Below are 26,947 nucleotides of genomic sequence, written 5' to 3'. Positions count from 1 at the left end.
GCTTGAAATGACAGGGGATATACCTCCACCAGAGGGTTAGCTTGAAATGACAGGGGATATACCTCCACCAGATATTCGGAGATGGCAGGTTTGTTAGTCCCGACACTCGGCATTTCAGGAAATAACAAATTAGTCTTAACAGTCGTAAGTTTTATGAAGAAAGGTTATTAATAGATTTGGTATCGTTAATTTATTTCCTTGATGAATTCCACTGAATAACAAAAACAATTTTAAACATTCTTTATAAAACATTTATTGGAAACTTTCAAAATATCACATTATAGTATCATAATAATTATCTAACAGCACTGTGTCCAATGAAGATTCTTTAATAAGTTACGAGTAAATTATACAGAAACCAACAACTGATAAACATAATTTATCCTACACAATACCTTGTTCGATTCTGAAGCAGAAAATCAAGATACACAAAATTTGCATACAAAAGTGTGTGGGACCTTTTCACTGTAGGAAAGATGGATACAGCAGTGCCCAGTAATACATTTCTTCGTGTACCAACCCTAAATTCCATGTTGATACTACCAAGTTTTAGTTTACGTAGCCATGGTTAGTATTCTGATCAATAGTGATGCAGTTACTTTATCTCAGATCATTCAGCTTTTTAATAAGCAGAAAGTAAAAAAAAATGCTTTGAATATAGATGTGTTTTGCCATTTTAAGATATGCCCACATACTTTAATTTTAATCTAATGCCTTTATCATAGGCAAAAATATATGCAACACAAATCTGTCTCTTTCCTCATTAACCTGTAGATATTACTAATGATAGCTAGCAGTAAAGACTAAAGTCAGAACTGATAAAATACCATGTAATAGAACATAAGCAGTTGACATGTACTATAGGGTAAATAATTTTGACACAGGTTTCTACATCTGTTCTGTTGATTTAACAGCCAGTAAAATGTTTGTGAGATTGTCATGTCAGTTTATGACCAGATTCTGACCGTGCAGTCACTACCTCCAGACACCATGTACTCCCCACTACGGTCAAATATCAGACACTGGACAGCATCCTCATGTCCAATCAGAGGGCTCACCTAAAAACATCAAATATAATGTAAAACAATACTTGAATTTGAAGTTTACAGATTTTATTTCCACTGATAAGATAAGATGGCGATGGACAGTGGAATTAAACTAATAAATAATCAGGATCTTTTGTTAAATGAGCACAATTTTAGAATAATGATTAAAATATCTGAAGTTTTATAAAGCTCTTGTCAACCCTTAAAAGTCAAGTACTTATATATGACGAAATATTGTCATCAATGGAAAATCAATGTCAAAGTAAGTTTTGTTAACCTGGAAAAAAAAACGTTGAGTGAAATGAACTTACTCTGCCATTGGAGATTTCATACATCTTGACAGTGCTATCATTGCTTGCCACAGCCATGACTGAACCTACAAAATAAGTCACTCATACAGTTATTACAGGCATAACATGGATCCAACACCTAACAAATGATAAAACGATTAAACCACATCATATACAAGGTCTATTGTAAATGAAGAGTAATTGGCTGACTCCTGACCATTGTACCATAGACATTGTATGTTAGTACCATAGACACTGTGTTTAGGTGAAGGCTACAACTATACTATATATAACTACCAACATAACAATTACATGTACCTGAAGGGTCAAAGGACACTCTGTTGGCTGGGTGTGGTCCAGTATCAAAACTGACCATAGGGGCAACAGCGCGGATATCCCACAGTTTCACAATACCATAGGAATCACATGACCCCACTGTGTCTCCCTGTAATACAAAAATCATCAAAACTCAGCTATGCTTGAATAATAATTTCAAAAAATAAAATGCTTGTAGGCCTCACAGGAACATTTGAATATATTTATGATGTAGATAAATTGACCATGGGATTAGGAATGTATACCAAGTTCCTGTGGTAAGCGTTATTAAGATTATCACACATATTATATATGATTGGAGTATATATCTTAAGATTCATATTTACAAAGAACTCTCCTCAGGCACGATATCAACACAGAGATGTTAAAATCTACATTGATCATGATGGATTATTTATTGACCAAACTCCAATAACACCCTGAAGATATCATGGTATGTCTAGATGAAATTCTGAAATACATTGTATCAATGAAAAACTTACTCTGAGGTTGAATGAAGCATAATTAACTGAATGCATATGACCGTAGAATGTCTGTGCACAAAGACCCTGCAATAGAAAATTTAAAATGAGTTTTAATGTAAAGGGAGAGTATTTCTTATAAAATGCAAGAAGGTTCATGCCAAGATTTTTTCCTGTAAATATACATGAAATTAGCTTTTCTTAAAGATCAAATATTCTAGTAAAATTAAACAGTTTATTCCATCTTATTTTTGTGTTGCAGCTGATCAAAGTACCATCAGCCAAATAATGTCCCCAACATGTTAACAAACACCTCTGTATCAGAACAGATATTCAAGGTTTCCTTTACTTATAAACAATAAAGAAGTCAAACACATCAAATTGTATTACAGAGTATATCTGTTTATATTGTGTACAAAATGATTATTTAGCATACAGATGGTGCGGAAGATGTCAAAACCTCTGATATATAAGATACATACATTTCTGATAAGCCAATCATTGATAAAGATTGATTGAATTATCATTAAACATAACATTTTTAAGATTTAAAAAAAAAAAAAATCCTTCAACGATAATTAATGTTTCAGATTTGTAGCTTACCGTTCTTGCATCCCACAGAGATATTGTTTTATCAGCAGAGCAAGTGAGTAGTGTGTTTGAGTAGGGTAGGAATTCTATACTATTGACAGAGTCAGCATGGCCGCGCATGGTGTAACGACATCGCAGGCTGTTAAGGTCCCAAACTTTGGATGTGTTGTCCATAGAACAGGAAGCAAGGAAGTCTCCACAAGTATGCCACGAACATCCCCATACTGTCAATAGGTAGAAAACATGTGAACAGACAAAATGTCCAACAAATACAAATTAGTATTCTATATTCCTATAAAAGGAATTCATTATAGTTAATAAAGTTTTGATACAAAGACTATTATACATTCAAACAAGCAATACATTTATTTGTATTTTGATAATGTCCTATTTTAGTATGTAATACTTTTGTCAATATGCTGTCATTTAACAAGGATAAAGTGCACCTGAAAAGTCATACCTGCATGTGTATGATCAGTGAAAGTATGTACACATTCGGCCTTGGAAAAGTCCCAGATTTTTACTGTAGAGTCACCACTAGATGTTGCTAGTTTAGATCCACTATAAAAAGAAACAGCAATTTATGACTGTAAGTGGTACATGTTAATTTGTATATAACATTAATTTATCTTACATTTATAATTCATTCAGAACCCTAACCTGAAAAATCTCAATTAATTGCTTGAAATTATTTTTCTCATGCGGGCCGACAAACTCCAACACTCAGGTTGAGGTTTCCGAGTCCCCAGAACAGGCCCATGTAACATTCTATTATTCTCAACTGCCAGGTACATCAACAAAGGTCTTCTGAAAAGTAAATACTTACGACGGATGGAAGTCACACCCCGACACCCAGTCTGTGTGGCCCTCTCCCGTCATGATGATGTCACCGCTCGGCACTGCCCACATTTTCCACGTATGGTCATCACTACTGGTGGCCAGAATTTGTTTCCGTGGGTGTAAGGCAACACTGTGGACAGCAAGGTACACCCATTAATGATTCAAACCACCCACATTTCCATTGTGGTGTATAATGATGAGAATATATTCTAGTGGTCCAATTGTAATTATGAATAAAGAAAAAAAAATTTAAATAACACAACAGGACAGAGGCGCCCGGGGCTGGGTGTAAACTGTTTACATGTACAACAGCTGGCGAATCTAATAATAACATGGATAATGTGGGGATTCCAGCGCTAATTTGGGGAAAGCGATATATTCTCTTACTCGCTGATAGGATGGGAATGGGCCTGGAATGTGTTGGACAGTCGGAATCCTCCAGCCCTTGACAAATGACCAGTTGGTGCCTTGATCTGTGCCAGGAAGGGATTCACACCTGTGTCTGCAGGGAACACAGAGTCCTAAAAAATCAGAAAAATATATAACAAGTGAAAATATGTATAATCAATTAAAATATGGCAAGCATTATCTGTGATATACTTTGTTTCAATCAACTGAGCTACTACATAATCTATTTGAAATGTATTATCTGAATAAATATGTGAAAATGAAAAAGAACATGGGACAAACCAGTTTGTCTGTTTTTAAATGTAATATTTCAGGCATTAGATCTTGACAGACCTGGAGATACTGTATTAATACACAGCTTTAAATGTTTTATCAAGACTTGTTTGAAAACAATGAAATCAGCAGGTCTGTCCTTACTTCACAAAGTAACAACTCTGGTCCAACTAGTAGACTGGATAAAAAAAAACATCCCAGTAATGAACCAGTGATTAACATTTTATGGACAGCCTATGATTTCATTTCCTTTTACATATGCCAGTAATTTTTCTCCAAAGAAAGTTCTTCTATTTAATAATATGTTCTTAGAACTTAATATCATATAACTCAGTTCAAATGTGAACATTATTATAATAAATTCAACATTTTCATTATGTGAAACATTTCTTACTTTACTCTAATGCCATTCATATGCATAAGAAAAATCAACAGGAGATTCTGATACATAAACAATAGCTGATATACATATATATATAACATGTAGGTTGGCACCAAAGCACTATTGACATACATCTGGGTGGCGTTTGTAGTCCTCAGGAATCTTCTGCACATCCTGCAACGATGTGCGACTGTGCTCCTGGGCCAGGGTTTTCTGTGTGGGGCCACGCCCCTCATTATCCACCGGCCAGTTACGTCGCTCTCCTGATCCCATTTTACCTAAGGAATCAAATAAAAAGATGTGCTATGTAATATACCCTACAGAAATATAAACACGGTTGTTAAGTGACTGTTAGCACCATGATTTTGTCAGGCACAGAGATGTTGAAAAAAATTCAGCATCAGAATTTCGTGATTTGGTGTGATTTATTAAGTTTAATGATTAAAACCACCTATTCAATATTGATATGCACAAAAGTTTCATTCCAATATGATCCATTGTATGGGGTAAAAGCTACATGAATGTCTCAGGTGGTTGTGTGGTGGGTACTGTACATAGACTGTGAGGGTAGAACACTGTATCAAAGTATTAATTAGAACGTGTGGGGAAATGAGGTGTGAGTTATTAGTACCGTTGCTTTGCTTGGCTGAACCACCTTTAAAAGACTCCATGGACTTAAGTGTGCTCTGTAACCCTGTGACCTGGCCAACAGCTCTGTCTTTCTCCAGCTTAGACAACATCTTCTCTTTCATAGCAACCTCATACTTCTTCTTCAGTTGTTGCAAAGTGGGCTCATACTGGGCATAGTGACGCTTTAGTCTGTGAGTTAAACAAAACATGACATTGATATAAGAACTATCAAAGCAAAAAGCACAAATGCATGTCATAATGATAATTCTAATGCCTATCAAGAATCAAAGAGATCAGTTGAAAATGAGACAGATATCTCAGGACAAGAATGGAAGTTACTGCAGGTAATTCACTATACTGTAATTTTGTAATGGTCTTTAATTTGTCACAGTTCAGTTTAAAGTAATATTGTTATATGAAATATAATAATAACATAATATTATAAATTCAACTATTGCCATATCTAAGTATCGACATATGTAATTGATATAAACATGTAGGCCAGTACGAAACACATTTCTTTGATTGATTCATTTTGTTATTGAAAACCTGAAACAACTATTGTGTTGAGTAGCAAATAGTATATTTAAATCAGTGAAAGGTAAGTGACGAGGACAATTAACCTATCACAATGCACACAACACATAAAGTAGGTATCATTTGTGTTACATGTTAGATATGCACTGTACTGCATTATACTAAATTGTATAAGAAGAACAAAGTTTTCAATTACGCCTTTGTATGCTAGATAATTGGATAATTCTTTTACATTATGAATACTTAGAAGCTGAATTAACTTGAAAACAGATAGCCTTTTACAATAGTATGATAAATCTTAATCTTAAATCATTATAAAAAGGACACATCGGAATGAAATGGAACTCATCTTCTCAGTTACATTTGTTACATATTCTGTTTATACATAGAATATTATATAATTATGGTGTCTCCCAGCTTCAATATTTAGTTTGTCGTAGTGACTGTACCTTTTAACGTCACTTATAAGCTTATTTTTCTCCTGAACAACTCGCTTGTGGTGCATTCTATGGTAGTCCCTTTCTTTCCTCAGTTTCACATATGTTTCCTTGGCTTTCCTTGAGAAAAAAAAAATAAAAAATTAGGAATAGATTTTCAAACCAAAATGTTAAAATAAGCAGTTACTCCATATGGTAAAAGCTTTACTATAAAAAAAAATAGAAGTATATTGTATGCTTTGTATTTCATTTTTTTTTATTCATAAAACTCTTGAAAACAGATTAGAAAGTCATTTTAAGATAAAACATCATCTGAAAAATTAATTTGCCCAATGGTCACTACCATGTATAGTGTTTCACAGACCTAAATAATATAGTTGAATTAAAAAAAAATGTAATAAATATGTTGTACATCTGTTTGTCTAAGAGGTGCGACACATGTCTAGAATGGTACACCTACATGGCAGCCTCTCTGTACTTGGTGACCTCCTGTTTAAGGAACTTGACTTCATTGTCAAGATCCTGGTTACGCAGATAAATGTCAGGTACCACACCAACATCCTCCTCATGTAGCAGCCCCTTCTGTTGGAGCTCATACCTGTTAAGTGACAAGTTAACATTCATCTCAAGTTTATGCCTATTCATAGCTTGCTATATAATGAATAATTCATCAATTATCACCAGGAATCTGGATTTTATTTTCATTGATAAAGCAGTGATCTACATGTATACAAACAACATGTATTGGAAGACTGCAAAAATTCCCAAGTACTGGTATTTAGATCAAAATAAAAATAGAAAATTTCATCATTTCAATGATGTTTGAGGGTTTCTTTCGGAGTTGGTAGGGGTAAGGCAAGCAACCAAATGATTAAATTTGGCCAATCATTATGTCATAGTTGTAATTCATCATGTAAATTCAACAGTTATGGATGGTTAAAGATCAAAGCATATTTTCTGTGTACAAGTTTGACACATGTATATACACACTACAAAACACATGGAGCGACACTGATAAATGTTATTTTTTTTATACAAATATCAATAGCATCTAGAATAGAACTATTCATTTGAATATGTCATACCATTCTGTCTGGAAGCAATCAAGTGTCCTGTTCATCCCCATGCGTACTAAAAAGTTACGCACATAGTCATCCACAACCTCTTCACGCTTGGTAACAGAGGAGCGAGGGACAGCGTCCTTCTTAATCTGAAGAGTAAATTAAAACATTCAGCCATTAGGAACGACACAGTTTACAGCTGTAACCTGAATTACTTTACATAGAAACACTTTATTTATAATATTTAATTGAAAGGGAATTGTGCACTATTCAGAAAAAATGATCTAATGATCACTATTCGTTTTTCAGGTTCCCAACTACACTTGTGTGCCACGGTGCATATACATATCAAGTGCAGTAACACTCCAGAAGAGCAAACAGAACAATTAATTATCTTTTTTTAATGGAATTGGTCACAAATCCCAAATTATCATTATACATGTATATCAACATATTAAGAGAAATCTTAATCTCTCCAATAAGTTTTCACAAAAAGAAATTGTCCAACTATTAGGTAAGTTACTAAGCTGACCTTGCTAATATAGGCAACACCACTGACATCACATGTCTCAACTGAGATGTTATAACAACCTGTCAGTGGTACAGAAATGGCATTTACTGTTTTGGGAAGTTACTAAATGTATCTTTGATACATATTATGAATATGCAGCAGGACAAGTGTTGCCAATTTGTGCAATGTTCCGTTGATTTGCATTATTCAATTTCAATTTAGTATTTGTGAAAGATCATTTAAATTTACCCCTGCTTGCTTGTCATCTTCCACATCCTGAATGGTTTGCACGGCTAGGTCCAAGTCTTCATGGAGATCTGGAAAATTGATCATTTTCAGAAATCAATGAACATCACTATATTTTTCGTTGTCAATGTAATTTTACATTGCATAGCTACTGTTTATTACATTATTTACCAGTGAAATATCGAAAATTATTCATTCTATAAAAGTGATATTTCTGAGTGAAAAGGATCACTTTTTCTGATTTGACCAATCAGAACACTGCTTACAAACGCCAATTGGGAAAATTAAGATTTGCATATAGCTCCCCCTCAAGGTATATGACGTCTTATATATTAATTAATGTAAGATAGAATTCATAACGTCACGATTTGGCATAATTTTGTGAGCCATTAACAAGGGGCCTCAATGAATTTGGGGAGAGATTGAGCTGCTTCGGTATATATTGCTTTAAAATGAAATAATCAGAATATCTAACAGTATCTTCAGTAATATTTTGATACTTTACACTCATGCTACTATATGCACTCGTGAAAGATATCAAAATATTAGCCACACCCATGAAATATATTTGGTATTACATAAGACACTGTTAGATATCCTCTATATAATAAAGAAGACCGTACATGTCAATCTCTGAAACTCCAAATGAGGGAGAACTTCTCATTCCACATCCAAAATAAGGTGTAAAGAACCATTCTCACATTGTTTTTGTTAATGGAGGGGATGTTCCATAAAAAACTTGCAACTGTCAATAGGTTATCAATATCATTATCTTGAAGCTTCCATTATTTATGACAGACAATTCACATGTTTAACCTTGCTTTTTTACGACACCACTGTTGTAGTGCAAATGTATAACGTAAATGATATTTTTTTTGTATTTAATAATTATAGATACACCTGTATCTATGAGGTCAAGAATATAATTGTTTGCTTGTTGATGGTGTTATTTACTATCTCTACACAATGTATGTACAGAATTCATTTTGAGTGCAAAGTTGATATTGCTTAAGAGGACAATTAAACCTATACAGTTTGTAACAAATGACATTGAGATATATATTTTTATATGTCTCTAATTAAAGGAATCATTGTGAGGTCTTTAAAAAATATCATTGAACAACTTACCAGCTGCCAGAAAGTCTTCATCCACAGGAACTTCCTCATAAGTGTACTCTTCATCAGAGTCAATGGCTATTTTCTCCTCTGTACCATGAGTTAAGGATTGATAGCATACACAAATTCACATACAGGCATTTAGGTGCTCAGATACATGCACTTAATTGTATAAATACCCAGATTTGGTTGTACACATTCATGAAATCCATGACACTGTGTCAGTGGTTTACATTATTGAATTTAAACAGACATGGATAGAGTAGCCGACTTCTGTCTGGCCCTCATACCAGACACCTGTTTGTCAGAATAACCAAGTTCAGTGTCAGAGCCAGAGGAAATCATAATCAAATTAAAAAGTTTATTTATCGTCAGTACACATTACATGTAGCTCTATTCAGCTATTAAAACAAACACATAAAAGACATACATAATTAAATAATAAATCAAAAACACACTTGATACTCAAAACATGAAATAGTACTACATGTATTTGCAGTTAAGATTAAGTAAAAATCAAAAGACACCTGTCTATGTTTTATCTGTAGGCGTTACATTTGTTTTTTTCCAGTACCAGCTGTTCACAAGTATTTTAAATTGTGTTCGCGTGGTTGTTGTTTTGAAGAGATCTGGGAGAACATTCCAGAGTTTTGGAGCTTCTGGTTGAAATGAGTGTTTGGCATATTTAGTGGTCCTAACATGTGATATATCTGTTGTGTTTTATGACTTATATATGTAATGTTGATCAGGTCCTGTAGGTTCCTTGTAGGTTGCAGTGTTGGATGAAGTGAAATACGCCTTGGGTTAAAGCAAACAGTAGTATTTTAAATGGATACTCACGTTATATGCACGGTGTAATGAGAAATGATATAAAATGATTAAATGAAACAAGTCGCTAGTCAGTATCGTACCGTTTATCAAAATGTCGGGAACAGTGTGTACCCCTGTAAACAATATCGAATGATAAGCCGCGAGCCTTAGTGACACCGTTACATACCATAAGACAACATGAATGATATAATAAAGATGCATATAGAGTATACAGATAATATTTGTCTGGAACTTATCTACGTAATTAACGTAAACAGGATACTTTCAAGGTAGTATTTCTCCGTTTCTCCACTCGACGCCATTTTGTTGCCTTGTGATCGCTATGGAGATTTCGTCGTTTCATACCCTTTAATACAAAAGAGCTCTTACGATTTTATACGAGTTGTTTCCCTTGGACAACAGGGAATGTGTCAGGAAATATATACATTTTAAAATGTTTGCAAGCAAAAACCAAACCAGAACCAATATGTGAATTGCGAGTTGTGTTAGTCTTTCTTTTAACTTTATCGCTTATCTTTTTTTTTTAGAAATTGATGAGTATATGAATATCATCACCATGATTTGTACAATGTCCGCAATATAACGGGCCCTATTTAACATAAAGATTCTTGATTGTTCTAGCATTATAATAATTTTCTATTATAACGGACCATATTTGATGTGTAACCTTTAGATAAATTTCTATCATCAGTAACATAGATATCTAAAACAATGGAAATAATTGTTCGTTTGTTTGTAATTGCTTTATATTTTATATTTGGTTTCTGCATCGCTTTGAACACAACGAAAGCAAACAGGTAATTAGATCACCCTGTTTACAGCCTTTATTATGAGGCCATGGGTTGTTATATACTAATATCAATTTCGTTTGAATACTGTGGATACATGCAATTCATATATGATGTGAAATCAATGCTTAAGAATTTGAATATTTAAAAGCCAAAACAATAATTCAAATATTAATACGTTGCAACAGGGACATATACTAAGGTTTTGGTTTGGTTTGTTTTTGTTTAACGTCCAAATAACAGCCAGGGTCATTTAAGGACGTGCCAGGTTTTGGAGGTGGAGGAAAGCCGGAGTACCCGGAGAAAAACCACCGGCCTACGGTCAGTACCTGGCAACTGCCCCACGTAGGTTTCGAACTCGCAACCCAGTGGTGGAGGGCTAGTGATAAAGTGTCGGTACACCTTAACCACTCGGCCACCGCGGCCCCTTTATACTAAGGTATAAATGTCCCTGGTTTCATATCCACTAGCTGATATGGATGAGCCTAGTTAGGTTAAGGATTGTTTAGACAAACTTCTGTAATATGAATGAATTGAAATGTAAACAATTTAAACAAAGTGTGAATCCCCTGTATGATAAACGAAATTCTTCAGACAGAACTCAAGCTAAATTTACGTATAACCTATAAAAGCATATAAGAGACCATACGCGTCAACTCACTAGTTTTTCAGCACATCACTTATGGAAGTTGTATCTTTGACCTTTAGAAAAATTCGCAAACGAAATCCATCATATTGTTATCTTCTGTTCCTCATGTACTAAAATCTGTAACTTCTTGCCTTGCATATAATGATATCGAACATATTATTATCAACATTTCATGTTTAGTTTTCTCAAAAAAAAAAAAAAAAAAAAGGAAGAAATGATATTGTAGCACTTTCCTAAAAAAAAAGGAAAAATGTTTTTTATTCATTTTTGGCACAGAAAGGTAGCTATATTCTTGCGAATGTACATGTCTGGACTTAAATGCCTATCTGTAAACGTAAAACTATGGAGGCTACCAATAGCATATACAGGGCTATCGTATTTGCTTCTTAGGCTATTTTGAAAACCAAACTTTGTCAATATGTTTATAATAATTATATAGTAAAAGATTCTGTGTCTCAATATTATTCCACGTCTCTGTATTGTACGGGCGTATTTGTAAAAGTATTTGTAGAGTCGGTTTCACTCATACATATCAAGACAATTTTTTTTCTTTTCATTTCTCTAGAATATACGTTGAAAAGTTACTTTCACATTTGTCAAGTATTTGTAGACATACTTTAGTGGCGAATTCTCTTCAATGTTACATGACTACTTCATATGTATCTTTGATGTTAGTTTAAACAGACCTTTGTTTTAGTTTAATGGAGTGTGTGTGTGTGTGTGGGAGGGGGGGGGGGGGGGGGGGGGTATACGTGACGCTATACATGCCTTGTCATCTACTAATGTAATAAGTGACTTACTAACTTTTACTCAATCTACTTTTTTTCTTTTCTGTATTGATTTATGACTTTCGTTTGAGATCTGATTCCATTCTATTTCTGTCCGATTCGATGTAATATACTGTACATATCTAACGTTTTATACTGTACGTCTCTTCCGTTTCGTTTCGATTCGGTTCCGATTCGGTCCGAATAGGTCCTTTTCGGCGATTCATCGTGCTTAGGAAGAAATGTAGGCACCTGTAACTATGTATTACATATACATTTCCGTGATAGTCGTATATATTATCATCCGCGATGACATTCATGTAACAGTTCATATGCTACGTAAGGATGTAATAGCACAGACGATACAACAAGATATCCATGATTCTCCTATAACAGCAGAAAACGCTTAAATTGCATTGATCAGTCCTTTCAAAATGGCGCCGTCAAGTTGACGTGGAGTAACGTCACAAAGAGATGACGTCATTACTGATTCCCGCACTTTTTGACACTATTAATTTTTAATGTTTTTTTTAAATTTTGTTTTTAAGTTTATGAAATGCAATAAAAAGACAATTGAATGGTTTCCCGTTAAATATAACATATATTTCACTCGTATGACAGAATATTTCGAAATTTTTCACTCGTGCTTCACTCGTGAAAATATCGATATTCTGTCATACTCGTGAAATATATGTTATATTAAACGGGAAACCATTCAATATCCTCTATATATTAACAGGAAAGCAAGTATTGTACCTCCACAGTGGATCAAACCCGCGATCCTCAGCTTACTGGACCGCCTCTCTACCGACTGAGCTTTAGAAAGGGAAATTCCCCCATGTGCGAACCTACATGTAGAAGGCGACCGTATCACTATGTACACTATTTTCAAATAAAACCTGCCACACTATTCTCCACTTTTCAAATGGAGGCGGACACACATGCCTCTCATTTTACTATAGCTTGTGCTTGGAGTGGTCAACGACATCAAATGTAACAGACAAGCAAGTAGTGTGTCTCCACCGGGATCGAACCGCATCTCCAGGCTTTACTTGTCAGTCGCTTTACCGACTTAGCTAAATGAACTAGGTAACCATGTTATATACACTATTTACAATTAAAACTAGCCATCTAGGTCCGTAGTCGAAGTAACATGGAGCAAAAACACTCACTTAGACTATTACATGAGACATATTATTAACATCCAGAAGTTTTTAATCTGAAGTGGGTGCATATTGGACAAGTTATGAAAAAAAACTTCATTTTCCAGACAAAAAAATACAAAGTCTGTTTTCTCTTAGGAAATTTTTGTTTACTTAACATCTATATGCATAGACAATGGGATTTGATTTAAACATATTTTTATTGTCAAGAATCAAAGCAAATAGGATTGGGCACAAGTAATAACAACATTATCAAAGCCCTTTCCGAAATAAGTAAAAAAGTTCAACATTTGGCAAAAGCTTTTAAGGTCTTACGCGCTAATCATAAGAAATGTTCGTTGCCAACTGCGGGCATACTACCGTATACGCAGTCAAAATGAGGTACAATCCTTAATTGGACAAGAATAAGACACTTTTAGGATTTTTATATGTGTACATGTTATAGACACGGTATACAGTGTATATGATAGGATTTTTATCTTTGTACATGTTTTAGACACGGTATATATGATAGGATTTTTATCTTTGTACATGTTTTAGACACGGTATATATGGTAGGATTTTTATCTTTGTACATGTTTTAGACACTGTATATATCACACGTTTCAATGTACTGTAAATGAATATACGTACACGTCTTTAACTCTCCCTGTAAATTATGTACAATGTAGAGTGTCTGGCATGATTAGCCATTCACATGAATCAAACGTTTGAGCCAGTTGTATTCTATCATCGCAGGGTCAACATACACTTCCATACACCCTTGGGAAAAGAGAGTAAGTAAACATTTAGAAGAAAAAACGGAAATGATAGTTTGCGGTGAAATTTTACACAACAGACCGATGTACATATATAAATCAGAGTTACAGTCATTTAAACACTAGCATACAGCTATTACATTTAAAGTGTGCTTTTCCTTCTATTGGACTATAAAATTGAAAGAATAACAACCGTATTTATAGAGTAAATATAACAGTGAGCACCTTCAGGGGACCAACAAATCAAACCGGATGTGGTTTTGAAGGTTCCTTTACTCTAAAACAAGCAAAGAATAGGTCAGATGTTGCTTGTAATGAAAGCCGCATACATAAATGTAAATCATGATGTTGAATTGTAAGTATTCAGAACACGTGGGAAAATAACAAGTAGTGTTTTTATCAAGTTGGTCATTATAATTCATCTGACAGTACATCAGCTAAGCACGATTGTGTACGGAGCGGTAAAGTATGGCTGTACAGGTATGTAGTAGAATATAAGTGTCTGTGCTTGAGACATGACAATAAGTATTGGGAAGCGATAGAATGAAGATGTACAATTGTAACCCAGAATTTATTCCTCTATGTAAAGTCTATATTACAGAATGGCTGCTGTCTTTTAATCAATATTTTTGTGGGAATCAAAATGTTTTGCGTCCTCACATTTCACCTAAATCGACATATATATATGTGCAAGTTTCATTGTAGATTATCAAATATCAAATTATGATTTATTTTCTTCATCATACTGTGTTTACGGGATTCCGTCCCTGCCTATCGATAAATTAGTCGTTTTGATACATTCGAATAGAATCACATTATCGTTTCACAGTCTCTTTGCCCTTTAGCTATATTTGCCAAGTGAATTATAATGAGTTTCAATTTTAACGTTTCTGTTAACACAACTGCAGATATATTGTTTGTTTTTTTACGTTGTTGGTTAGTCTGGGTAATTGTTTACATAATTGTCCAGAAGGATTTTCTAAATACTACTTATCTACTCTGTATGGGTACTACATGTACTTAGAAACCTAATTTCTCTGTCTCATATTTTTTAAAGGACAAAGGAGACGGTAAAGGGGACTGTCTAAGACAACAGGAAACTTCATTTTTCAAAACTGCTTTACAGTATGAGGATTATAAAAGTGGACAATTAAAAAGATCAAGTGATGTCAAAACATTGACCGGAAGGGAGTCAGAATCTTCTTGGGATCCCAAAACTTCTACCACAACAAAGTCTGATCTGACAAGGGATACCAAACAACTGACTGTACCAAAGGCAGATTCAGAACAAAACACACAAGCTATGCTAAATAGAATAGCAGCACACATTCGCGTTCAATCTCCAATATTAGCAAGTGCGGTTAAACCTGAAGGCAAATCCCTGGAAACACATGCTTCACCCCAACCAAATAGAATGTTGTCACTCATGCGTAGAGACAAATCAACATCATCACAGGAAGGAGACAGCAATCCGGGGAACATGTTTCATCTCATTAAACTACGAAATATCGCTCGAAACGTAAAGAATATACAACATGATAGACAGAAACGCCTGGAGAATACAGGAAACGTGACACTTGTACGACAAATTCAGAAAATTCAATTATAAAGAAGCTGAAGAAATCATGAAGTCCGTCTTGGAGGGTTCATTAAAGCACGTTGTTTACGAGCCCAAACGATGCAAGGTTCTTTCACTTCATCTCAGTGACGAGATCAGAAACACTGTTAAACGCCTCAAGTTTCCCAGGTACAAATTCGTATCCTTCGTTACCATCGGCCAAAAAGGGGATCAAGATGTTGTCGTTGCCAGCAGGTGCATGTGGAATACAGACGATGATAGCTATGCTAGTGTACGGTTTGAAAACAAGACACTCTTTGCTAATGCCGTTGTGTTTGCTTTGCTTTATGAATGATGAATGTCATATATCATTACTATGTAATACGTAGATATGTACATATATACAGATACTTCAAGCATATATTGCTGATTTCAATTAAACATATATTTCGTAAATTGAAACACGATAAATTGTTACATTATATATTTCGTTGCTTTATCGCCCATATATTCCCAGTCCCTAAATTGCGATGGTGAACGCACTTATAAGGATAAGGAAATATCCTCACTGTATCATAAATATTTTCTGAGTGCATTTTGTTGTGATATAAAATTGATAACATTTCTAATTCAGTAATTTTAATTTACCTTTTTAAACCTTCCAACTTAAAACACTAAGTTGTAAACTGTTTTCATTTGTTTTATTAAAATCAATAAAAGTAATTTAAAAGATACAGAACAGGAACGATGGGGAATTCTTGTCAATTGCAATTTATCAATACATTACATTCGTTGGTCTGATACAGACTGTTTAATTCGAAGTATTTCTCTATATCAAATAATACAATGGGTGATTGGAGGCGATCGATTCGGTTAATGGTTGTACAATGTGGCGCCAGTCTTCATCATCGTTTATTTCGCGTACAACATTTTCCCGTGTCTTAATGTTATTTCAAGGATGGAATTTTCGCGACCACGCCCACGGCCCGTGAAATGGCGAAAATATCCTGTAAAAATAACCGGCTTTACGGTATCAACTCTGAAATTCGCGTACACTGATAATATTGACATCAGGAGTTTTCAGATATTTGCTTTTACAAAAAAGTTCAAATCATCAAAATATAACCGAAGAAAACTATAATATTTAACCCAAAATATTATTAATCTAATTGAAAACAAGAAGAAAGAAAATTGATCCAAACAAATGTTAAAATATTGACGGATGCACTAAACCTCTAAACAACCAGAGATTCACAGCAACCCGTTAGACGTTTTGATACGCGAGTCATATTTGATTTGCAAAATTATCACAACATGACAGCTTAATTGTTATCTTATGAAATATATTCGACTATCACTCAATGATTATTCCATAAAAAGAATCGTATTGGCAATGGCAACACGAGTCCCGACCGAGAAATTTGCTACAAAAGATGTCCTTTACAATAGCAGCACGAGTTATGTAAACTTATATAAATAAAGTTTGTTGGCCCGGAGGGAAACTCACGAGGGGGTCATACTGTCGGGGGAAACGACAGTACCATAAGAAAAATAAATACGGTCGCCTAGGTGAAAGGCGGGTGTGTGTTATTATTGTGTCACTGGATCACCAAATTTGCAACTGTTATGGGAATCAACATATAAATTCGCTATGTTCTGCTATGTTTACATCTGTAAGACACATCATTATTTTTCTGGATCTGAATAAACTGTAATATCTACCACTATAAGACATTATATGACCTTACGATTTGTAGGTGCACGTTACCAACATATAACTGCCAACTGGCGTAAAAGTATAGCAGAAAATAATATCTGCGGCCTCCACACAATACAAGAATGTAATATAAACCTTCTGCCGTATAACATTCAATTTGGCAAGTGTAATTTGTATTATCCTAATGTTTATATGTATTAAATATTAGCATTTTCGTGATTATTCTTGTCGTCTATGATATCATTCGATGCAGTATGTTTAAAGGGGAAGTACAAAGGTAGGCGATTGACAGGACTCGTGAACGATAAAGATGGGAACATTTTAATTCCGTTAATTTATAAGAGTTTAAATATAAGCATTGCACTTGCTAGCGCGCTTCATTCAATTGCGTTTGTCGAGTTGACATTCATAAGTCCAGGAATGCCAAATGAAAGCAGTTCAATCTTAGCAGTACAACTAGTTATGGGAGATACTTTTTTGTTGCTGTTGCTTTAAAAGGTTATCTTATAACAGCTGTCCTTTCCTATCGGTGTCTCCAGAATTAAGAACGTGTTTACAGTTCACAGTTCCAGGTAATTAATAATCCAACCGATTTCACAAAGCTCTCCTTGGCAATTGTAATCCAGTTCTTGGTATCCATATATCTCTCATTGATATTTGTAAACCGGTTCTTGGTATCCATATAGCTCTCATTGATAATTGTAAACCAGTTCTTAGTATCAAGCAATTAATAATCCAACTGAAATCACATATCTCTCCTTGATAATTGTAAACCAGTTCTTAGTATCAAGCAATTAATAATCCAACTGAATTCGTATAGCTCTCCTTGACAATTGTAAACCAGTTCTTAGTATCAATTGATCGCTCACTTGACGTTCAAATAATGTGAAATCTATATAAAATCAAAGATTTAATAGCATATAAGATCACACAAGTATTTGAAAGACAGAAACCCTGATATTAATTAGGGCTTTTTACACATGTAATCCTACGTCATTTTATTTTTAGTAGGAGTGAATAGAGTTGCTTTTCTTTATCTCAAAACCATTCTTTTTATTCTCGTATATAAAAAAAAGAACTCATTTCATATGTTATTTACTCAGGAAAACAGCTACAAACCTAAGAAACACATTTTCTTCAGCGACTTGGTTCTAGTGAATAAGTAGCTGATTGCCTGAATTTGCTGTGTGAGACCTTAGTTACTTTGGTTTGACCACTACAACTAGACTTCAACTGCGCATGCGTCGCCATTTGAAAGCATGGTAGTGAATGGATGTTGTTTATAGGCATATGTATTCACAGTCTAAATAAAGCAAATACATGTAGTTGATTATCGAATTCGTACCTTATACGATAATGTACGTCATATCCGGTCTTTAAACACACATGAAATAAAACTGTTCTCTTTTCCTTACTGATCTTTTTAATAAACACTGTTATTGTTAATTTGATGGAGTGCAATGACCCTAACAATTAAAAAGATGTTCTGATTTTCAATTTTTATATTTATATATATAATAATGATAATGATATCTTCTGTTTATTCGGGGTTTAATATCTAGACAAGTCTAATTTACACTATGTCCCCGCATCAATATGTATACAGTAAACTATTATCTGGTACACAAATTAGTAATCAAGAACAAATTAAGCCGGAGCTCACATCGATATACCCCTACTCTTATCACCAATGAAATAAAACTGTTTCATGAGACATGTTTTACACAAGATATTTTTCAAAGTGCGACATTTGACCTCAAAACTTGACCGATGAGCAGTATGTTCTAATCAGGTGTTGGTCTTGTTAATGTCGTCTTATGGTGTGAATATGAACTAAGTCTGTTCAGGGGTTCATAAGGTAGCATGTACACAAGATTATCATCAACCTACGACTGGGTTACACTCCGACAAAAACAGCGAGCCATTATAAAGTATATGATAAAAATAAATAGAAAATTGATTTTTTTTAGATGTTAATATATATTATAGATATAGCAGGCAGTGTAAATCTGAATGAGGAAGAGGGTAAAGGGGTTTAGAAGAATACAGTTGGACAATCCATGCACAATGTACAATGAATGATTCACAATATTTAACTCGTACACATGCTATTTAACTCCCTATTCTTATATTTAGGAAATAACGTTACGTTACATTACGGCTAATGAATGATTATTAAATTTTGTATCGAGATACTGTATAAAGATACAATATCTGTCTAGTCATGGTGTCTACGTGAGAGCATGTATGCTGTAAACAAGAATGTGAGGATTAAATGTCTCTCAAGTAAAAATCCGTTTACGCTCACGACATTTGCTACGCAAAATGGAACATGGTAATCTAATGCCGTGAAAAACATCTTTATAAACTCGATAGGTTTCTATGGTGAAGAAGTATTTCACAGTAGCTTCTTATGGTATATAACATTCAGAATGTTTCGAATCAAACAGGTAGACCAAGCTCATTGTCTTGATATCTGGATGTTCTGTTGAGTAGAATCATCCAAGGTAAAATCAAATAAAGAAAATAACACCGATTCGCTTTAAAAAAGGATTTCTGACAACAATGGATGAGGAGCCATCCCTAACCCTGACTTGGACGGAAAGTCGTATTTTACAGGTGATGCAAGCAGTGTTATCGGGGATAGCCGCGATACTGAACCTGCTTTATCTCTTCGTCATTAAAGCTAATGGTGAACGGCTAAACGCCACCGAAGTCCTTCAAACATGTAAAACATTTCTGATTCTGGCTACACTTCTCGTCATCATGCCCTTGCAGATCATTATTGTAAATGGAATCGAGCAAACAAACATATACATATGTCTCCTGAAAGGTAAGAAATTATTACTTTTATGACAATAATGCATTTAGTGATACTGTCACTTTTTCGCAAACTTAGGCAATTGTCTATTATTTGTCTTGCATTTTGTTTATGTTTTAATTTTGTGACATTTGATTTTTAATATTGCTTCAAATAAGCTTACAGTCGATCTTAGCTGAATTTCGTTTTTATCGTAAATTTGCTATATCTATTATTCCCTCTGAACTCGTGGAGAACTTATTATCTTCATTCAGCAACATTGAGGAATCAATCAAATAACAAATGCGTAATGTTTTGTTAGTTCTATTATATTTTGAGGTTTTTAATTATTTTGCATGCAAATATTCTTTCCTGACAGTATGTTGTCTGAATGAATATGTAACAATCAATTATATGTAAACTGGCCGAAAAAATAAATGCAAGTTTATTTTTGATAGTTGTTAATTAACATGATTCTTTTATGATGTGTTCATGGTGTGGCTTTGTCGATTATTTCATCATTACTGAATACATTTTGATGAATTTTGTTGTCCTATCACAAACGGTGTGAGTCGAGCGACGTTACATGGGACCTTGGTGAGCTTCGGAACTCTCCTATCTAGCTCGTCCCACACATGCTCGATTGTGGACATATCAGAATTGAATGGTGGCCAATGAAGACCCGGAACTTTTTTTGAGTCCCTAATGACATGGGACCTCGCCTTTTCCCGCTGCAACGTAATGGTTTGTTGATTGATAAGAGGAAGAACGTGTTGTCTAAAACCTGATCCCAATATCTTGCTGTAAGATTGCCATGGACAACCACGAGAGGTGTTGTTATGCCTTGAGACATGCTTGCACATACCATAACAGACCCTCAACTAAATCTGTCGCTTCCCGTTGCCCAATCGTCACTTAACCGCTCGTTGTTGTGAACCTGAAATGTAAAGCAAGACTCGTCAGTGAACAACACGCATATCCAATGGGCTAAACGAAAGCGACTAGGTGCATGTGTAAACAGCCGCCACATTCGATGTTGGCATTGCCTCTACATAAGTGGCGAACCAATATAGGGACGCTGTGGCCTTAAATTACGTTCGAAACCGATTCCTAATCATTCTTGGACAGACTAGCCGATCATGAGTGCCGACAACTTGATTAAATGTCTCCTTTGTTGTCTGGAATCGGTTATGGAGGTAAGAGGGTCGGGACGCGGGACGGTTACCCATTCTCCCTGTGGCTCTGCCACACGTAACGGGATAGTTTTGTCTTGTACGCTACGTGAGGTTGGGAATCCGCTTACAATATCAGAGCAATGACCCTTACCCTGTCCACTTCACTGAATCGTGGCATTTTTGCTGTACAATCGGTTCAAAAAGAACAGTTGTGTAACTGATCTGAACAGTTCGATTTGAGATGATCAGCACATATGATGCCCCGGATGCACGCTTTCTTCACAAATCTGCTGAAAGCATACAACGTTCGAGCGGGGTCACGGTCGACTAAATTTTATTGGATGAATATTTTTACATTACATGGTGGTATATCAGTGTAAAATTTTAGTGAACTTGGATCAGGTATCTAAACTTTTATTAGAAAAACCAATCTTGCGTTTCTTTTTTCTGCTAGTATAATATGGTCACATCCTCAGTTTACTATACAATGTAATTAAATTTCATGTTTGAGCTAATCATTAAAACACTCTTTATACTCTAAAAAATACAACGAAGTTCATTATATGCATAACGTGTTTTTTTTATTTCTTCTTTACAGACGTCATGGAAAAACTTCTGTTGGATGCGTACCCCTTTGCCATAATGGCCATTGCGATAACTCGGTTCCGGGTTAGTGTGTGCAGAGGAAATTCGGCAATTCTAGTCACAAATACGTCCGCTATCGTTACGTTTGTTCTTTGCCTTCTGCCTACTTTCATATCAGGCAGTTTTATGCTCTTTCTCTACTTCTACAATAACGTGTATCAAATAGACAGCAGGAATGCTCATCCGAAGGAACCCGTTGTTAACGAATGTAGAGTGGATATTATGGTCAGAACGTACCACGGCGCTGTATTTATAGCATTTGGAGTGATACCAGTACTTGTTACGATAAGTATTTACTATCTAATCTACAATAAAGTATCTCATCAAAGATCTAAATCAAACAATGCCCTTATTGCACGAAGGCGCTGCAAGAGCACTGCGTATAGTATGCGTGAATATAAGATCAAGGCGTCCATGATTTTACTTATAACCGTCTTTCCACTTGCATGGTTTTTGTACACGTTCCTTGAAGTTTTAAACATTTATTGTCCGGTTAAGTTGGTTTCGTTGTGCTTGATATTATGGAAGCCGTTTTTATTTGCTATTCATCCACTTGCAGAGGGACTACTTCTACAGCAAAATCGGTACAAAATCGTCAGGTGTTTTGCTAAATACAATGTCTGTATACAAGGAGAACGTCGGAATGATACTTCTGGGGATGACGTATTAATTGTCTCTCCTGGCATCAGACCTTCTCGATTTGGTCCATCTCCGAGCTCTGTAAAAAAGGAAAATGTTGAAACAATATCATTATCGTCAAATTTTCAGAGGAGATATAGCACGTTATCGATCAATCAGGACGTAGAGCTTAAAGAGGAAGTGTTAAAAGAAAGTATCGCACCACTGACCTGTCTCCACACCAGACGTACAGGTCATCCCATATCTATGCTCTATTTTACTGACGTAAATGCGGAGGAAACGGAAGTGGAAAATGCGTCAGACTCTACACTTATACATGTACACAATTGTTTTTCACATAGAAGAGACTCCCATTCTATCTCACCATATCGACTACGTTGTGCTTCTGTTAACACCTCCTCATTTATTGGAGACAAAATCGGCGTAGAATTATCAACTAAAACATTTCAAAATCCCCAATCATGCCTAAAGTCTTCCAAACTTAATCAATCGGCAGATTGTTTTGACAAGCTTACGTCGTTTGGCTCATCTTATCAACGGAAAGATGTATCTTCTTGTGCTTGTTTGCCAACTAGAGATTCGGTAGACGTAAAGTTTTCGCCATTGCTAAAGAAAACATTTGATAACCAAGCATTTGAAATAAAACAACTTCCGAACCAGATATCAGCACACTTTTAAATATGATCATCATTTTTTGTGAATACATAAAAGATGTTGCAATGATATATCCATTATACAAATTGATGAATAAGTGACCCTGAAGACGGGACCTGATCTACATGTATACTTGTTAGTTCAGTGTAAGTTTTCCATTATAGTATTGATGGAGGGCTCCATGACTAAGATTTGTGTATGTGAAATGCTTACTTCAATGTTAATTTTCAATATCTTTATGTGTACTAGCTTATCTCAATGTGAGTTTTTGTTTTTGATCTATATGTGTAATTGTTTAGTTCAATGTTAATTTTCAATATCTTTATGTGTACTAGCTTATCTCAATGTGAGGTTTTGTTTTTGATCTGTATGTGAAATGCTTACTTCAATGTTAATTTTCAATATATTTATGTGTATTAGCTTATCTCAATGTGAGGTTTTGTTTTTGATCTATATGTGTAATTGTTTAGTTCAATGTTAATTTTCAATATCTTTATGTGTACTAGCTTATCTCAATGTGAGGTTTTGTTTTTGATCTGTATGTGAAATGCTTACTTCAATGTTAATTTTCAATATCTTTATGTGTACTAGCTTATCTCAATGTGAGGTTTTGTTTCTGAACTGTATGTGTTATTGTTTAGATCAATGTTAGTTTTAGTGCTCTAATAGTTTAGTAGGTCTGTGGTGCACTCAAGTAGCCGCTACCGAAGGCAAGTTTTTCATACAAATGGGAGGTTTGGGAATGCAGTATAGACAGCTGTGTGCTATGGTCCAGGAGGTGGTTTTCAGAAGCTGTGCGCTTGATAGTCGTATGGTTTGGGAACTGTGTGCTCAGAAGATATGTGCTTGGAAATGTGTGTATTCAGAAGTTGTGTGCCTGGAGAGCTGTGTGCTCAGAAGCTGTATACTTGGAGAGTTGTGTACTCAGAACAGATGTAAATTAAGTGATTATTATGTACAGAATGATATACATGTAGTTCATTATGTAATTTATGCCTGTGTTACATATCAAGAGGTCTCTTTATTATATCATTATGTAAAAGTGCTATAAATGATAAAATACATAGTCTTATTAAATAGAATAACATATGAAGTATCGTATGTACTGTCCAAGATACTGTGTAGGAGGTTATGTAGTGCATATGGACTAACTCCGTAACCTTGTATACAACCTTCGGGAATCTAGTCCTTTTCCATATCTAGTACCTATGTGACGGTGATTAGAATCCTAGACAATACCTACTACATATACAGAGTTGTACATGGAAACCAGGGTAACTGAGTGGAATGAAGAGACTATAGAATAACACGGTAACGCTGGATAAATAGACGTTTAGTCAAAGAGAATTATGAATTATGTATGGTATATAAATTTATCTGAGTATTGTGTGCCATGTATGTAGCTTACTTAATTTTGTACATAATAGATATTTGTTGTTATATATTTCTGTGCTGTGGAGTCGATCAGCTATTCTTTACGTGGTTCTTAATTCACATTTAAAAATCCTACTTCCTCGTGTATCTTCTGTACCATCCTTTTTATATATTATACAAGGTCATGTACGAGATATGCTGACTATTATCAGAATTATCATTTTAACATTTTTAACGAAGATCACATGCTCTTTATAGAGTGCGCCAGGACTGTGTTTGAGTGATGTTATACTATTCTATCTTTAACATATTACATTTCTAACAGGAAATAAATCAAACAAAATTCTATTTTTAGAATCACTACGCGATATCTTTTTATTTATTCCTATTATATTGATATTGTAAAGCTATTTTAGAGTGGACATACTTGAATTTGTATGTAATTTATTTCGTAATACGTATTCATAATAGAAAATATAAAAATCCCGTAACTATTAAAGTTCCCTCCACTTCCGTAATTTCAACCAGATGAATTAGTATACAACAGCTTGTCAGTATGATGCTGTAGCTATGAGCTAACATCTCAAAAAAATAATTTAACTTCAGTTGTCTAGCTTCGATAAAGGACGATGGCAGTTTGTGTAGCGTTCAACGCAAGTTTGTTTTACTCACGTGCATTACATTGGCATTTTTTAATCAAATTAAATACATGTGCTTATATTGTCACTATATTACAATCGTTTCTTATTTCTTTAAATCAAGGTATTAACGTTTTTTTTTGATACAACATGTGGTTTGTTCGATGTTTGGTGATATGCCTTGTAGTTCCGTTGTCATTACCTTAGTCTGCCCTGCAGGTAGGGCGTAAGAATTGTACCTGCTGCCCCCATTCCATGATAGTAAGAGGCGACTAAATTTGGATCTTATCTTTTCTCTTCTTTCTACCGACTTTCTTCTTTCTAATGTCTCCCTTGGCAATGCCTCACTTTTGGTCTTCAATTTGAGCGTTCGCCCCTGTGAGGAAGGCTATGGGTTCTGTCCCCTGGCCGAGACATACCAGAGTCTTTAAAAAAAATAAAATAGCGCTCAGCATTTTGGGAGTGGGGCGACTGGTTGGCCCGTTGTCAGTATAATGTGACCGGGTGGGGTGTCCTGCTGGGTGTCTTCGATAGTATGCTCCAGTGCGGTAGCACTATAAATCGGCAAAAGTTCCGGCCTATCACAAGGAGACTTACCACGAACATACCACAGCCTCCCAACACACACATTCGCACTCACCACACGCATACCCACTTGCCACACGCATACGCACTCGCCACACGCATACATGTCTCACGCACGGGAGGCTGTTCTTAAATGACCTTGGCTGTTAATAGGACGTTAAACAAAATAAACCAAACCAAACTAAACCATTACCTTAGTTCTAATTTTGAGATATAACTTAACATGGATTTGTATGACGGTTGTCGTCGAAGAATGTGCCCACCCTCTCGAAACACCAGGGCCTTCGTACCAACCAGTAGTTTGCATTCGTTTTGTCGATTTTGAACAAGTATTATGTTTTTATGTCGGTATTCGGTTTTTTTTGTCCGACATGAACATACGTTTCTACAGAAAAAAGATAAACATGAAATCCAAAATGATAATGCACACAATTTTGGGTAAGGCAGACTTACTATGTAAACAAAGAAAACAACGAACAGGAGTTACACAAGAAATATCATACATTATATATAATCATCAAAAAACATTGCAACCCTCCCTCCTTCCCCCTTTCTACAGTACAACACTTACTTTCGTTCTATTACTTTATGTTATGTACATGTGCTTTCGTTTCCTGATGCATGTATACTGTACTTTTAACATCAACATTAGATAATTGTGCATTACATGACCTAATCCCACTTTCATAAGAATTTTGTCGAGAGTTGCCAGACATCTTGCTCTGACCGACTTCTAAAGAAGTTTCGCAATATCTCTCGGAAGATTCTGGATAATACCAGGCAAAAGTAGGTAACGCCGATGAAGATGGAATTAAAACGCATCCAGCTCCACAATAAACATCTTGAGAGCTGTTCACCAGGTTGGTCCCAACAACAGGGGAAGAGTGTTGACTGTTTACTGATAAGGCATGAAGCAACTGTATACTATTGCACGGCTAAAATGACTATGGCATGGTCACTTGCAAACTATTGAACACCTATGATGTTTCGGAACTTAGTCCTACCCTTTCGAGCGTCTAAGTCATTCAAATGTCAACACTG

General features: G+C 35.1%; 2 protein-coding genes across 3 annotated transcripts; one reads left to right on the top strand and one right to left on the bottom strand.

Moving 5' to 3' along the window:
* Positions 1 to 235: 235 nt before the first annotated feature.
* On the bottom strand, positions 236 to 10,337 carry LOC117315544 (sperm-associated antigen 16 protein-like). 2 transcript variants are annotated; one of them, XM_033869784.1, is made up of 16 exons: positions 10,259 to 10,337; positions 9,178 to 9,255; positions 8,053 to 8,120; positions 7,317 to 7,441; positions 6,692 to 6,829; positions 6,244 to 6,351; positions 5,259 to 5,446; positions 4,760 to 4,905; positions 3,952 to 4,085; positions 3,551 to 3,694; positions 3,185 to 3,285; positions 2,737 to 2,948; positions 2,155 to 2,220; positions 1,655 to 1,781; positions 1,358 to 1,422; positions 236 to 1,058 (listed from the first exon to the last, which is right to left on the bottom strand). In XM_033869784.1, the coding sequence occupies exons 1-16, from the start codon at positions 10,296 to 10,298 to the stop codon at positions 948 to 950; spliced, it is 1,851 nt and encodes a 616-aa protein (XP_033725675.1). In that variant the 5' UTR covers positions 10,299 to 10,337; the 3' UTR covers positions 236 to 947. The 2 variants fall into 2 exon arrangements, with proteins under 2 accessions (XP_033725675.1, XP_033725683.1); XM_033869792.1 differs by having other exon boundaries at positions 5,283 to 5,446.
* Positions 10,338 to 14,471: 4,134 nt separating this feature from the next.
* Positions 14,472 to 18,806, top strand: LOC117315534. Its single transcript, XM_033869772.1, has 2 exons — positions 14,472 to 14,601; positions 15,179 to 18,806. The coding sequence occupies exons 1-2, from the start codon at positions 14,590 to 14,592 to the stop codon at positions 15,728 to 15,730; spliced, it is 564 nt and encodes a 187-aa protein (XP_033725663.1). The 5' UTR covers positions 14,472 to 14,589; the 3' UTR covers positions 15,731 to 18,806.
* The last annotated feature ends 8,141 nt before the right edge of the window (positions 18,807 to 26,947 follow it).

The sequence above is a fragment of the Pecten maximus genome, chromosome 2, assembly GCF_902652985.1.
Source record: "Pecten maximus chromosome 2, xPecMax1.1, whole genome shotgun sequence".
NCBI lineage: Eukaryota > Metazoa > Mollusca > Bivalvia > Pectinida > Pectinidae > Pecten > Pecten maximus.
This window is presented reverse-complemented; position numbering and strand designations above follow the sequence as displayed.

Excerpts from the sequence above, each read along its gene's own strand:
- LOC117315544 (XM_033869784.1), bottom strand. The coding sequence starts at position 10,298 with ATGGCGTCGAGTGGAGAAACGGAGAAATACTACCTTGAAA. Across the intron at positions 7,442-8,052 it reads AAGATGACAAGCAAGCAGGG|ATTAAGAAGGACGCTGTCCC; the intron begins GTAAATTTAAAT and ends TTTACTCTTCAG. Across the intron at positions 4,086-4,759 it reads ACTACAAACGCCACCCAGAT|GACTCTGTGTTCCCTGCAGA; the intron begins GTATGTCAATAG and ends CTGATTTTTTAG.